Source organism: Nannospalax galili, unplaced genomic scaffold, assembly GCF_000622305.1.
Source record: "Nannospalax galili isolate Female #2095 unplaced genomic scaffold, S.galili_v1.0 scaffold334, whole genome shotgun sequence".
Classification (NCBI taxonomy): Eukaryota; Metazoa; Chordata; class Mammalia; order Rodentia; family Spalacidae; genus Nannospalax; species Nannospalax galili.
The window spans coordinates 2,897,104-2,911,362 of record NW_008336888.1 but is presented as its reverse complement, the minus strand read 5'-3'; the positions used below and the strand labels follow the sequence as shown (position 1 = coordinate 2,911,362).

The 14,259-nt window shown below is 39.7% G+C and overlaps 1 protein-coding gene across 4 annotated transcripts in view; it reads right to left on the bottom strand.

The window, feature by feature from the left end:
- Vps13b (vacuolar protein sorting 13 homolog B) overlaps nt 1–14,259 on the bottom strand; it is a 723,076-nt gene that overhangs the window by 25,255 nt on the left and 683,562 nt on the right. For all 4 annotated transcript variants that reach the window (XM_029562757.1, XM_029562758.1, XM_029562759.1 and 1 more), the window contains exon 55: nt 2,995–3,113. In XM_029562757.1, coding sequence (XP_029418617.1) covers nt 2,995–3,113 — 119 coding nt within the window. The remainder of the gene's footprint in view (nt 1–2,994; nt 3,114–14,259) is intronic.

Here is a 14,259-nt window from a genome sequence, read left to right as displayed (position 1 = left end):
AACTGGAGTTGTAGATTATTCTTAGCTACCATGTGGATGCTGGAAACCAAAACCAGGTCCTCTGTAAGAGCTGCCAGTGCTCTTAATAATGGAGCCATCTCTCCATCCCCATGGGGGCTTTTTAAAAAAATATTTTATTTATTATTTTTATTTTATGTGTATGAGTTATTGCCTGCTGTTTTAAATTCCTGTAGAATGCTGATCCACTATAGCATAATGCTTCCTTTTTACTATGTTTATTCTTTGTTCAAGCCTCCTGTATTCTGTGCCTGTGAGAATGGAATCTCAAGCAAGGGTTTCAGTCTTTTTCCTCACTAATACATCCCCACCCCTAGGACAGATTTAGCATCCATGAAGCCCTTGAAAAACAGTCACTGAACAAATGGATCCAGGAAGCACAAGTCAAAGAAGTACGAACACACACTTGTCCTAATCTTAGTTCTACTCCAATATGTGAGCTGTGGCTACTATCATTAACATGTATGCCCTAGATAAAAATTGCTGAAATACTTATGAAGGCTTGAAAGGTTGTGCTATATTATTTAAATTTTATTATACTATTATTATTGTTTTTCACAAACGTTTTTGGGAAAAGAAAGCATCCCATCCATCTAATACCTTTTGAAATACTATAAATACAAATTAGTAAGAGTCCAAACTAATGAGTTCCTAGTTACACATAGATGTAAAGAGGTTTTTTTTTTTTTTTTTTTTCTGTTTAAAATCATTTCTCCTAGCCCCAGCTGTCCTGAAACTCACTATGTAGACCAGGCTGGCCTCGAACTCACAGAGATCTGCCTGCCTCTGCCTCTGCCTCCCAAGTGCTGAGATTAAAGGCGTGCACCACCATGCCCGGCTTTTTGTAAAGAGTTTTTTAAAAGCCTTATACAAATGTACGAAAGTTAGTATTACTATTTTATATTGTAAATTAAATTATTTTTATGATTATAAAATATATAGATGCTATTACAGAAAATTGAAATACAGGAATTATTAAGTAAGCACTTAAAACCCTACATCTATTACTAATTTTGATGTTTTTTTTCTTTCTTTTCCAGTGTTGTCTTTTAGAAACTATATTTGTGGGGCTGGATAGATGGCTCAGCAGGTAAGAGCATGGACTGCTCTTATAGAGGACCTGGGTTCAATTCCCAGAACTCACATAGAGGCTAACAACCATCCATAACTCCAGTTCCAGGGGATCTGATGCCCTCTTCTGACCTGTGTGGGCATTGCACGACATGGGTGCACTTACATACATGCAGGCAATACACTTATACACATAAAATAAAAATAAATATTTAGGGGCTGGAGAGATGGCTCAGTGCGGTTAAGAACACTGGCTGTTCTTGCAGAAGATCCAGGTTCAAATCCCAGCACCCACATGGCAGCTAACAACTGTCCGTAACTCCAGTACCAGGGGATCTGACAGCCTCTTCTGTCCTTTGTGGGCATTGCATGACATGGGTGCACTTACCTACATGCAGGCAATACACACATACACATAAAATAAAAATAAAAAATAACAAACTATTGAAAGTACTTATAAAAAATAAATATTTGAAAATGATATTTGTGTGCTTATTTACACAGATGGCATGTAACTGTAATTCTCTGTATTTAATGTTATAACCTGCTTGCTTTACTTGACATCATATCACATGCTTCTTCTACTCCACTGACATTCATGAACATATGTATTTTATGATATACCAGCTGTGATATAGTCCTGCATCACCCATTCCCTACTGATAAGCATTTGAACCCTGAAGATTCTGTCACTGTAATTAACAATGCAATAAATACCTCTCCATGTATATCCTTGCCTACTTCTTTAATTATGTTCTTAACTCTTAAATTTTTCAAAGTGGAATCTCTAAACCAAAGGGATTTTAGAGCTCTTAATACATAGTACTGAAGCATGTTCAAGAAAATGGCACCAATTTACATTTCTATGAGAACTGAATATGAAATCTCACTGTTAATTTGATAGGTATCATATTTAAATTTTCATTTCTTTGATTATTTCAATTTCCTCTTCCTATAATTTTCTGTTCATGTCTTTTACCCTTATTTTTGTTTTGGAAGGATGGGATATTCCTATTCCTACTGAATTATATTATTTATTTTAAATTAAGGATATTAATTCTTTGCTTGGTCCATATTTTAATTTTTTATTTATTTTATTGGGGGAGGGGGAGGTCATGTGTGGAGATCAAAAGACAACTTGTGGGTGTTGGTCCTCTCCTTCTACCATGGGGCTGGAACTCAGGTAGTCAGACTTGGTAGCAGGCACTTTTACCTGCTAGACTATCTTGTTGTTCCCTCGACACTTTATTTTTTGAGACAAGGTCTCTCACTGAACTTAGGGCCATTTTGGCCAGACTGTCTGGGCAGCAAGTCCCCAAGATCTGCCTGTTTACATCTTCTCAGTGCTGGGTTTATAGACTTATGATGCCACATCTGACTTTTATATGGGTGGTGGGTATCTTACCTCAGGTCATCATGCTTGGGCAGCAAGTACTTTACCCAACTGAGTCATCTCCCCAATCCCTTTGGTTTGTGTTTAAAATCTAGATTGCAACACTCATGTTATAGGAGGAACACTTGACTCTAGGAGGTATATCTGTATTTACTGTCACTCTAATTGTTAAGTAGAGTTACTTAAAAGTTGTTATGTGGATATAGAAATAGTACTTTGCATTTTGTGCTAATTATAATGACATAATTCTAAGTTGCATGTCTTATAAGCCAGTTTGTTAAATTTACCATAGAAGAACTAGGAGATTCAAAAAAGATAATGTATTGCTACATATATATGCTGTAGGCATGATTTAATGTTAATAACTAGAGCTTTACTTATGGATTATAGGATAATTAACCAAAACTTTAGTATATATACATACATATTTTTTGACAAGAATGGTAAATAACAGGTTTACAACTTCATGTGAAAGCTTACTAGACTACTACTATGGAATTATTTAAACCTACCTGTTGGTGTTGGTTAAAATAGGTCCTGCCTTTCCTTCTGGGCCTATAGTGATAAAGATTGTGCCACTCTGATGGACAATATCCACATACACATAGCCAAAGCCAGTGAGGAACACAACCTGCCAAAAGAATATTCAGAATCTGATTAAAAAGCAAGAACGCTGCTGAAATGGCTGACTTCAAATGTTTCAGGTTCTGATTCAATACCACAAGCACTTCCTGGTTAAACTTCTTTATATCCATGTGTACAGGCTATTCAGTTGACTTGAAAGAAATCAAATCCAGATTTTTCAATATCCAGCTGTAAGGTTCATAGAAAAAAAATGATGGATGATGGGGAATGAGTGTCTTCATTCTCTACTTTTTGGAATTGGCAACTAACTGTATGGGCTGGAGGCTAGCCATGGGGCCAGCTTTATATGTGCATATGAATCTGTGTGGGAAAACCTCCTACAACTCAGAACTTCAAATGCAATGTGCAAATCTTTTCAAGCTCCTGAGTGTTGACTTACTGTTATGGGGTACCCCCACATGCTGAGCATAAAAAATAAAATACCTCCAAACCTAGCAATAAGATCCCCAAGGTCCCTCATATAACTAAGAATTTCAAGAAAGTTAATTTGCTTAGAATCAAAATGAATTTTTCTACCATGAAAGAGTAGACTAAAAGCTAAAAACGTTCTATCTCAGAAGCCAGGTTCAGGCCAGCAGAACAGATGTCCTTTTAGTGTTAAATACCAAAGCTGCTTAAATGGATATTTGAAAACAGACCAGAAGTCTGTGAAAAACAACTCCAAGAACATCATGTTCACAGCCAAGATTACCTGAGGGCAGAGGCAAGAACCTCTTTGCACTTGGGAATATTGATTCTCATGATTTGTAGTATCATTTACGTATAAGTCTGAACCCTTTATTATTGTTAGGATAGCAAGTAAAAGAACAAAAACTGACGATTCCTGGGTAAACAAAGCTAGGTGTTTACTTGACAAGTAGTGAATGTATCTAATTTTGACCACACAAAGGGGCACTAGAGAGGGTTTACACAGACTCACTGGAGAGAGTCATGGACTCACATTTGGAAGCAACTTTTTTTTAAAAAAAATATTTATTATTATTTTATATGTACGCATGTATTGCCTGCATGTAGGTTGTGCAATGCCCGCAGAGGGCAGAAGAGGCCGTTGGATCCCCTGGGACTGGAGTTACGGACAGTTGTTAGCTGCCATGTAAGTGCTGGGATTCGAACCCAGGTCTTCTGCAAGAACCACCAGTGTTCTTAACCACTGAGCCATCTCTCCGGACCCTGGAAGCAACTTTAAGGTCACTGGGTTGCTTTCTTGTGCACTGGTTCCCCCTCTGAACTCCTGTGCTAGATAGCTTTAGTTATCAACTTGTTAACACCTGGGACTCTCAATTGGGGAATTGCCTCCATTGGACTGGCCTGTGACCATGTCTGTGGGGCATCTTCTTGATTGTTGAGTGATGTGGGAGGGCCCATCCCACTGTGGGAGGTGCCACCCCTGGGCAGGTTATTCTGTATTGTATAAGAAAGCAGGCTGAGCACAGGCTGGCCAGTAAGCAGCAATCCTCCATGGCCTGTGCTTCAGCTCCTGCCTCCAGGTTCCTGCCCTGAGTTCCTACCGTGGGCTCCCTGATGAATTGTGACCCAGGAGATGTAAGCTAAATAAACCTTTCCTCCCCAAGTTGGTACTGGTCAAAGTGTTTGGTCAGAGCAACGGAAAAGCAAACTAGAGAACAACTCCTGCTCCTTGTGCCTAGAGCATACGCCCCGCCCCCCCAAGTCCTTTCAAAATCCTGTGCATTTTCACACACAGCTATCCATTCTGTTAGGCTATTCTTTCCTACTCCTCTCCTCAGTTTTACTCTATAAAAGCAGTTCAATTGTATTTCTACCAAATGACAAATTTTACTGTTCGTGTATTAGGTAAATTGTTTACAGTATAAATGTTTACAGATCTGACTCAACCTTAGACCACAAACTTCTTAAAATTTTTTTTTAATTATTTATTTTTATTTTTTAATGTATGAAGGGTTTGCATTCATGTTGTACAATGCCTGTGGAGGCCAGAAGAGTGCATTGGACCCTCTGGAACTAGAGTTACGGACAGTTGTTAGCTGCCATGTGGGTGCTGGGAACCCAACCTGTGTCCTCTTCAAGAGTTGCCAGTGCTCTTAATGTCAGAGCCATCTCTCTAGCCCCTGGATTATAAACAAAATTGTAAACAAACCAAAACTTCTTAAGAATGAGTAAATCTGCCTTACTGAATCTCCCCAAAAGACTGCTTTCCAAAAATACTTATTCTAAAGGATTCTGTTTCCAAAAATATTTATTCCCAGATTTGCTCTACTTGTTCTCAAATAAGAATTAACTTTATTATCCTAAAAGTCAGAATTAAGCTGGGTGTGTGGTGGCACACACCTTTAGTTCCAGCACTCGGGAGGAAGGGGCAGGCAGATCCCTGTGAGACTGAGGCTAGCCTGGTCTACATAGCAAGTTCCAGGCAAGCTGGGGCTACAGGGAGACCCTGTCTCAAAAAGAGAAAAAAAAGAAAAAGAAAAAAGCCACCTCTTGGCTGGCAATATGGCTCAATGGGTAAAGGCACTTGCTACCAAGCCTGAGTTCAATCCCCAGGACTCACATGGTAGAAGGAGAGAATCATCTCCTGCAAGTTGTTCTCTGAGCTCAGCGTGCGCGTGTGCGCACGCACACACACACACACACACACACACACACAATGTAACTTAAAAAAATTAAAAACCATCTCTTTGTATGGTCTGTTTCTCTACTGGCTTAGATCCTGGATTATTCACTTGGAACAACCACTTTAAGGCTCTCTGCTGCTCCCCTCTACATTCTGTTTTCTGGGGACTATCTATAACTTCAACCTATGACCCAGGTATTAAGTAGAGAGTGCTGAAAATCTTAACTATCCCACCTCAAGGGAAGAAAGGGAAGGATGGGAACTGAGAACTATTTAGTGTTCAGCTCATTGTCAGGGTCATCTTTAGGGATTCTGGAATAAAAATGCTTGAATAGCCAAGATAATAAGGACAAGGCAGCCTGATGGTTTGTGTTAACTGCCCAACAGACTTTAAAAAACAGGAAAATTAGCCTAAAATTTTAAGGTACTTTTAAACAAAAAGCCTGGACTCGAGACAGATTTTGCTGTGTCCCTCCACAGAGAATGGGAGGTAGAGATAACAGCAATAGTTGGTCTAGAAAGGAAGCTGACATTCATTCATAATTCCTTCTAGTTATGATATATATTAGAACTGATGGGCCTCAAGACCTTGATTGGGCCTTGAGGTAGGAGGAAGAGCATTAGCAAGATACGACACAGTAATAGAGATCTAAACATGATGGGGCTTTAAAGGGAAGAGGCTTTCTTTATAGCCTGGAGGAGCTTCACTGAAGCGAGGGAGATAAGAGATGGGGGGGTGAGAGAACATGACTCTGCCATGGGATGGACGAGGGGTTGAGGGGGCAGAGGAGCCTCTTCAGAGAGCAGCCTTTAGAGTTCCTCTCACAACAAATTTCCCTGAGGTGTTTCTCTGGATCAAATCCCCAGAACAAAGGAAAGATTTGACCTTTTATAATCTCTTAGGGGTGGTAGGAAGTTTCGTATCATATGATTTAGTTTAGTGTATGTGACAAAGGGCAGGAAAGAGCCAAATATCATAAACTGAGAGCTGTCACAGGACAGAGAGCTTCCTAACGCTCTGTACCAGAGAGCTGCAGGGAAGACGTGGCCAGATTCTGGCTATGGGATCTGGCCTAAAGGTGCAGATCTGTGCTTTAACAAGAAGAAACAGACCCACGGCACCTCTCCTTGTTTCTTTTTGTAGGCAGAGAAACAAACCTCAACTTCAAAAAATTGTGGAGTGCAGCTGGAGTGATCAGGAATTAGGTACCAAGAGAGAATTAGGGACCTATACACAGGACCCCAGGAACTTAAAGAAACCCTTGTTTTCACCTGATGGCTCCATAATTTAACCATTTCATTCAGTCTTTGACAAACAGAGTACCTATTAAGAATCAGTTATCAGAGAAAATAAAATCATATCCTCCAGTTGCTCATGGCCTAAGGGTCAAAAAGTAAAGTGTATAAATGACGAGATGAATGAACAGCCCAGAAAGTGTGTGCAATGTTCTCTTCTTAGGTACTAGCCACCCTGGTCTCTGTGTGCACTCCATGAAAGCATTATGCACTCCAAGGCATTATGTCATTTTCCTTAGCACTTCCCCCTGTGCCTGGCCCACAGGAAACACAGACACATAATCTGAATGGCCAACCTCGAAAAGTGGCTTTATGGTACAGACATGTGGCATTTTCTGGTGTCTAGCTCCTTCACCTTCCAGCACAGGACAGGATTATATTCCCACACCTTGCAGTTAGGTGCAGCCATGTTATTAGTTTTAACCAATGGGCTAAAGGCAGAACTGATATATACTAATGCTAAGCCAAAGCATAAGGAGCCACCTTTCCTTCCTTGCTACAGAGACTGGATAAGGGTTTCTTTTCCAAATCAGTAGTGGGTCAGATTAGTCCACTCCCCATTACTGGAAATAATGTTGTCTCTGTCTAATAAAAGCCTTGAGAAGCTATGTTGGCGACTGTATGGCCCTATAGCCTAAAATTCAGACTTTCTCTTATAGTTGGTGTTGCATTGTACATCTAAGTATCCATGCCTTTGTGCAGCCCTTTCCTAGATTGACATTAAGTTATTCTTTCTCTAACAGCACTGACAAACAAAATGCTTGCAAATGCATGCTTACTGGGGGGCCTGCCCTCTTGCTGCCATGAGGGATACCTGGTCTGAAGTTGCATAATTTTCTCATAAGACCAAAAGATTTTTCTCTTAAATCCAGAAAGACTTAAGGAATGTATTACAAAGAACTGGCCAGGCTGTAAATACAAATGAAAGAGACTATATTCCAGAAATTCTGTACCTTGCAAAATGAAAATGTTTTTAAGATTGCTAGTATTCTCAATGTCTGTGTTTCTCCTAATTTTTATCCTAAAGTCCTAACCACCTTCCCTCATGTGATACTATTAGGAGGTGACCAAGAAAGTCCCTCACTACTTCTGGCATAGGATGTTACACGAAAGATGGCCCTATGACCCAGGAAGTAAGGCCTCACCAGGCACTCGACTTGCTAATACCTTGAGTTTGGACTTCCTGAACTTCAGAACAGCAAGAAATCTATTTCTGCTGTTTAAAAGCTACCTAGTCTATGGTATTTGTTAGAGCAGCCCAAAAAGACAAGTATGAAAACCCCAAATAGCAAGAGATAAAATCTGAAAGCTTCTGAACATGAAGGTTGATTAGTCTTGTCTAAAGACTAACTGTAGACATTATAATTACTTATTAAAACAACTTTTGAAGTGATTAAATATTAAAACTTATGCTATAATTTAAAAATGCCTGTCTTAAATTTAGAAAGACTTAAGGACACATGATAGCAAGGAAATATGTCTTTAAAAGGATTATTGATATGGAAACTGGCAGATGGGATTCAAATTGGTAAGAAGTCTACTGAGTTTTTGAGAAATTACTACCCAAGACACTTATGAACCGAGGTTATTATTAAGGAAACTGTGATTATTTGAGTACCAATATAAACTTCAGCTGGCAAAGGAAGATCTCCTAGAGGGTTGGCCAGATACCTGAAGAAAAATTCTAAGACTGCTCTTAAGAGGAGAATCAGAACTCAAAGACTGTTTCTTACTTTCAGTGTATAAACTCTTTAATACTGTCCCAGAGAAGTTTCAGAATTCCTATGGGCCAGAGGTGGCAATACGTCTCACATTTTCCTCATTTTCAAATTGGAGAAGTTATTACTGTTATCCTGTTCTATAAAATTGCAGGGAGAGGTAACAGATACGTTCTTAGGTCTGCAAACCTGAAAGAATATACAGACTTACTATCACTCAGAAGAAGTTCAAGTGTGATGTAGTGAGTGAATTGAACTTTTGTTTATTCCATGTGCAGGGAAGAAGAATTAAATGATTGATGGCCAAGGGGTTTTTTTTTTGGAGAGGGGGTCTCAGACATTCCCAATTGAGAAACAATTTAGATCAGTTGACCTGTGGGCATGTCTGTAGGGGATTGTCTTGATTGTTAGTTGACTCATCCCACTCTGGGTGGCATTGTTCCCTAGGCTAGGCCCTGAACAGAATAACCTGGCTAGTCACGAGCAACACCATCATTTAATTCTAATTTAGAATGTTTGTTTCATACCAGTAGCATGGGTGTGTAGAAGGTTCTAGGCAACTGTGACAGGTAATCTTGATTGTTAATGTAGCAGGAGTTAGTATCACATAAGAGACACAGCTATGAGTGTGTCTATGAGAGTGCTTCCAGAGGGGTTTAACTGAGGAGTGAAGAACAGCCCGATGTGGGGCAGCATTATTTCATGGGATACGGTCCTGGGCCGAATACCAGCATTCATTTCTCTTGGAAAGCATTCTGATTAAAGACGACTTCACCAGCTGCTTAATGCTTCTGCTGCCCTGCCTCCCTTGCCAAGACCATGAGCCAAATAAATCCTTTTACTTCTTAAGTTTCTTTGTGTCAGGTATTTAGTCACAGCAAAGAGAAAAATAAATAAAAGAAGACCATATAGTAAGAAACCCGCTGCTTTCACATAAAACACACCTTGGGGATCCTGTGTTTTCCATTTAAATTTGTGTTAGACCACTTCACTAAGCAAGGCATCTTACCTGCTAAGAATACCTGCCTTCCTCTTAGCACATTATCTTTCACTACAATTACTAAGAAGAAACATGTAAATATAGCTTGTGCTTTTCAAGGTTTCAGTTATGTTTACTAAAATTATTATAGTTACCAAATGACATTTAATAATTATATGAGTTAATTTTACTAAGTGAATAAATTATGTGGTGACACATAGGAAATAATGGGAAATATTCTTTTTTGTAAAAAGATTCATTTCTTTTTATTTTATGTGTATGAATGTTTGCTTGCATGTATGCATGTATACCATGTGTGTGCCTGGTGCCTAGAGAGGCCAGAATAAGGCATAGGATCCCCACATGTGGGCTCTGGGATCTGAACTTGGATTCTCTGCGAGAGCAACAAGTGCTCTTAACCACTGAGTCATCTCTCCAGTCCCCAAAATATTCCTGAAAGTCTTTACTACCCCCTTTTTTCCTCCTTTGGCAGTCTATATGTGAGGATCTGGGTAATAATCAGAAGGGGTTTGTAAAGCTTTATAGCACTGTAGCCACATTAAACTTAGATAATAATTATTGCTGTTAAAATCTGTAAGCTGTCCTCTCCAGTCTTCATTTGGTCTCCAATTCTCATGGTACATCTTCCTGGGCTTCGATTTGGTTTCTTCTACCTGCCTCATCTCTTCTTATTCCAAGCCTATCCTGGCTACATTTCCACAACTGAAACTGTGTAGCCACTGTTTCCCTCAAGATAATTTTCTTGTTCAGCAAAATGGCTCAGCAGGTAGAGTGTTTTGCTGCACAGGCCTGGAGTCTTGAATTTGATCTCTGGAAATTACATAAGGTAAAGGACAGAACTGACTCCACAAGGTTGTCCTTTGACCTCCACATAAACACCATAGAATGTGCACCCCACACACCAGGCACAAAATAACAATACATAAATAAAAATTTTACAAAAGATAATTTTCCTTTTTCAGAGGAAATTTACTCTTAAAAATGATAAAAATTGAGGGGCTGGAGAGAAGGCTCAGTGGTTAAGAGCACTGGCTGCTCTTGCAGAGGATCTGGGTTTGGTTCCCAGGACCCACATGGTGGCTAACAACTATCTGTAACTCCAGTTCCAAGGGATCTGATGCCCTCTTTTGGCCTCCATAGGCACTGCATGCAAATGGTGCACTTACATACATGCAGGCAAAACATTTATACATATAAAAAATAAAAAAAACTGGGCACGGTGGTGCATGCCTTTAATCCCAACACTTGGGAGACAGATAGTGAATTTCTGTGAGTACAAGGCTATCCTGGTCTACATAACAAGTTCTACATAGCGAGTTTAGAGCTAGCTGGGGCTATAAGGAGACGCTGTCTCAAAAAGACAAAAATAAATAAATAAATGAAAATAAGTAAAAAATTGTAAAAGACAGTAGTTTCCTATTTTTGAAATTTTAAGTTAAAGATGGTATAAACCTCTTTTGCTTGGAATCATTATGTCAGAAATGATATGAAGATAATGCTATTAGGCATTTTACTTGTTCAGCTGATTTAAGCTATGACTCATTTTTCATAAAAAATTCCCTATAATGAGAAGAATAAATTTAAATCTTGCTATTTATATATCCAAGTATGAAGTATTTATTTAAATTTTTAAAAAAGTTTTTGTGGTGATTTAATGTAGCCCAGGTGGTCCTCCAGCTTGCTATATAGCTGGGGATGCCTTGAACTCATGATCTCCTGCCTCCAACTGCTAAGTGCTGAGATTACAGATGTGCGCCACCAGTCCAATGAGATTTTTTTTTTTAAACTGGGGTTTCATGCAGCCCATCTGGCCTCAAATTTGATATGTAGCAGAAGCTGGACTTGAATTTTTGATCCTTCTTCTACTTCCGAAGTGCTGGGATTACAGCCCTGTGTCAGTACATCCAGCTGTGCTGAGCTTTTAAAGGAGCATCTCAACTAGAAAAGTTATGATATGCAGGCATTCTAGACTTCGTCTTTGAAGAGCTTTTTGACTGTCCTGAGAGTGTGTCCTCTCACCTGTTCAGGGAGGATGGGGTAAGATATAGCCTGGTCCCAGCAGTGGTCTGTTTTAAGCTATCTGGTGGGTTGGAGACCTTTCTTTGGGCTGAACTCTGTTTTAATAATTACTTTGGTAGTGGTTATGGACTATTTAAAAGGCTTTTGCTAAAATCTGGGATTGAGGCAATAAACCACAGACCTGAAGCAGACATGTGTGTGTGTGTGTGTGTGTGTGTGTGCTCATTAGAGCAAGAGAGAGAGAGAGAGAGAGAGAGAGAGAGAGAGAGAGAGAACAAGAACAGATTCCAGAGATTCTGTGAGGTGTTTCTGATAGAACATGGTAAGTTACTGGATATATGGGAGAAGAGAGAAAAAGAAGACACTGTGATTGGCAACACTGTGATTGGAGAGAACTAGGCTTAGAAGCACACATTCCTGCATGGAGCTCCCAGGTTTACTTAACCTGAGCTTTAGGCCACATCTATATTTAAGGGATCGTGATAGACTAATGACAATACCATTAGAGTGTTTGAGCTATGAAATCAATTAGATCTTTCAGAAAGGAAAAGAAAATGATAAATTTCTAAGGTGATCAAAGCAGAAAAGCTTGGATAGGGAAGAAAAGAAAACAGTTGGTATTCTGGATATATTTTTTCCCTATATTACTTCTTGAAAAATATTATGGAGAAATTCCTGCTTCATTTAGTTTGTTTCTCCATTGCTGTGACAAAACACTCTGACTAATACCAACTTGGGGAGGAAAGGGTTTTTTCGGCTCACATCTCATTTCATTGCTGAGGGAGCCCAAGGTAAGAACTCAGGGCAGGAACCTGGAGGCAGGAGTTGGAGCAGACCATGAAGGAACGCTGCTGACTGGCTTGCTCTCCTGGCCCCTGCTCAACCTGCTTTCTTATACAACATAGGCCCACCTACCCAGGGGTGGCACCACCCACAGTGGGCTGGACCCTCCCACATCACTCAGTAATCAAGATGATGCTCCATAGACATGGCCACAGGACAGTCCAATGGATACAATTCACCAATTTAGGCTCCCTCTACTCAGGTGTATCAAGTTGACAACTAACGCTATCCAGCACACTGCTCCAAGTATCTTTGAAAATAGTGACTCAGCTATTGGCCTAGGCCAATAGGACATACTGTGAACATGCAGGAGGTGCTAGACCAGGGCACTTGACAGACATTTGGGAAAGTGAGTTGCTTGCTGCTGTCAGTTGTGGTTCTGACATGGGACTGGAGGTAAGAGAAATAAGCAAGAAGCCTAAATACCCAAACTACACAGTTTCTAAATCAGATACTTCTATCAACAACTTTTTCTTCCATATTCAAATTCCTGGTTGGAGGCTAGAGAGATTTCTGAAAATTAATAACCACTATGTCAAGCATCTGTGCACCTCTTGTGTGTGCACCAAATACACTGATCAATGTCTGGGTCCTGGTTCATCAAGGCCCTAAATGTGTCTCATGATATGTTTATTGATGTGAAAGATCATGCTGAGTATAATTCAGATCATGCTGAGTATAATTCAGAAGTGCTTTTGGGCACACTGTCTTATTTTAGAACTGTGGGGCTATTGACAGTACAGTCTACTGTATTACCGGATGACTGAGCCTAGTCATGAGTAGTGTCCAGGGATCTCCAATGTAGAAGGCTTTGGCCTTACCTGTTCAACATACTTATTAATGATTTGAATGAACATGTTGAATATATGCTCACCACATCTGTAGATGACATAAAGCTGCTGTGGATACTTAATATATGACAGTATCATAGATTTTTTTTAAAAAGTAATTTCAACAAGGTAGCCTAGGCCAATAGCAACAAGACTTAAATTATTGGGGATAAATGTCTTGTCACTGGATTTAAAAAGTCAACTGTATAGCAAGTGGGGGATGTGGTAGACCACGAGTTTGGTAATAACACAGTCTGAACAGGCTAATAAAAGGCTACCTCAGGCCTCTGCTTTATTATGGAAGCACAGGGAGGTAATAGCTGGTCAGAATACATTTGGAATACTGTGTGTAATTCCAGCTGCCAGATTTTAAAAAGGGAACATAACACACTGGTGTGTTCAGACAAGGGTAACTGTAGTGATGTGTCTGGAAATCATATTTACCGAGGGAATGATTCAAGGAACCAGAAATGTCTGGCTTGGTTAAGGGAACACTTAGAGAAGATGTTTAAACTGCCATTAAAAAATTGTTGTGTGACTGTAACAAAGGGGAAGTAAATAATTTGAGATGTCCTAGAGGGCAAAACAAGGGTGAAAGAATGAATACTACTGAGAGACAGCTTTCAGGTAGAGTAAGGACAGTTTCTTACTATCACCACAGGAAAAAGCCAGAACTACAACACAGGATGCTATGAGATGAGATCCCACTGAGGGGCTCTTGTACTTGACAAAAGGAGGAGATTAGAAAACTTTTCTAACCTATGTTTGCTGAACTTGCAGGTAAAAGTTCCTGTAGCCAAGGCAGCCAGTGACCTCAGCTTGGTGTAGAAAAAACA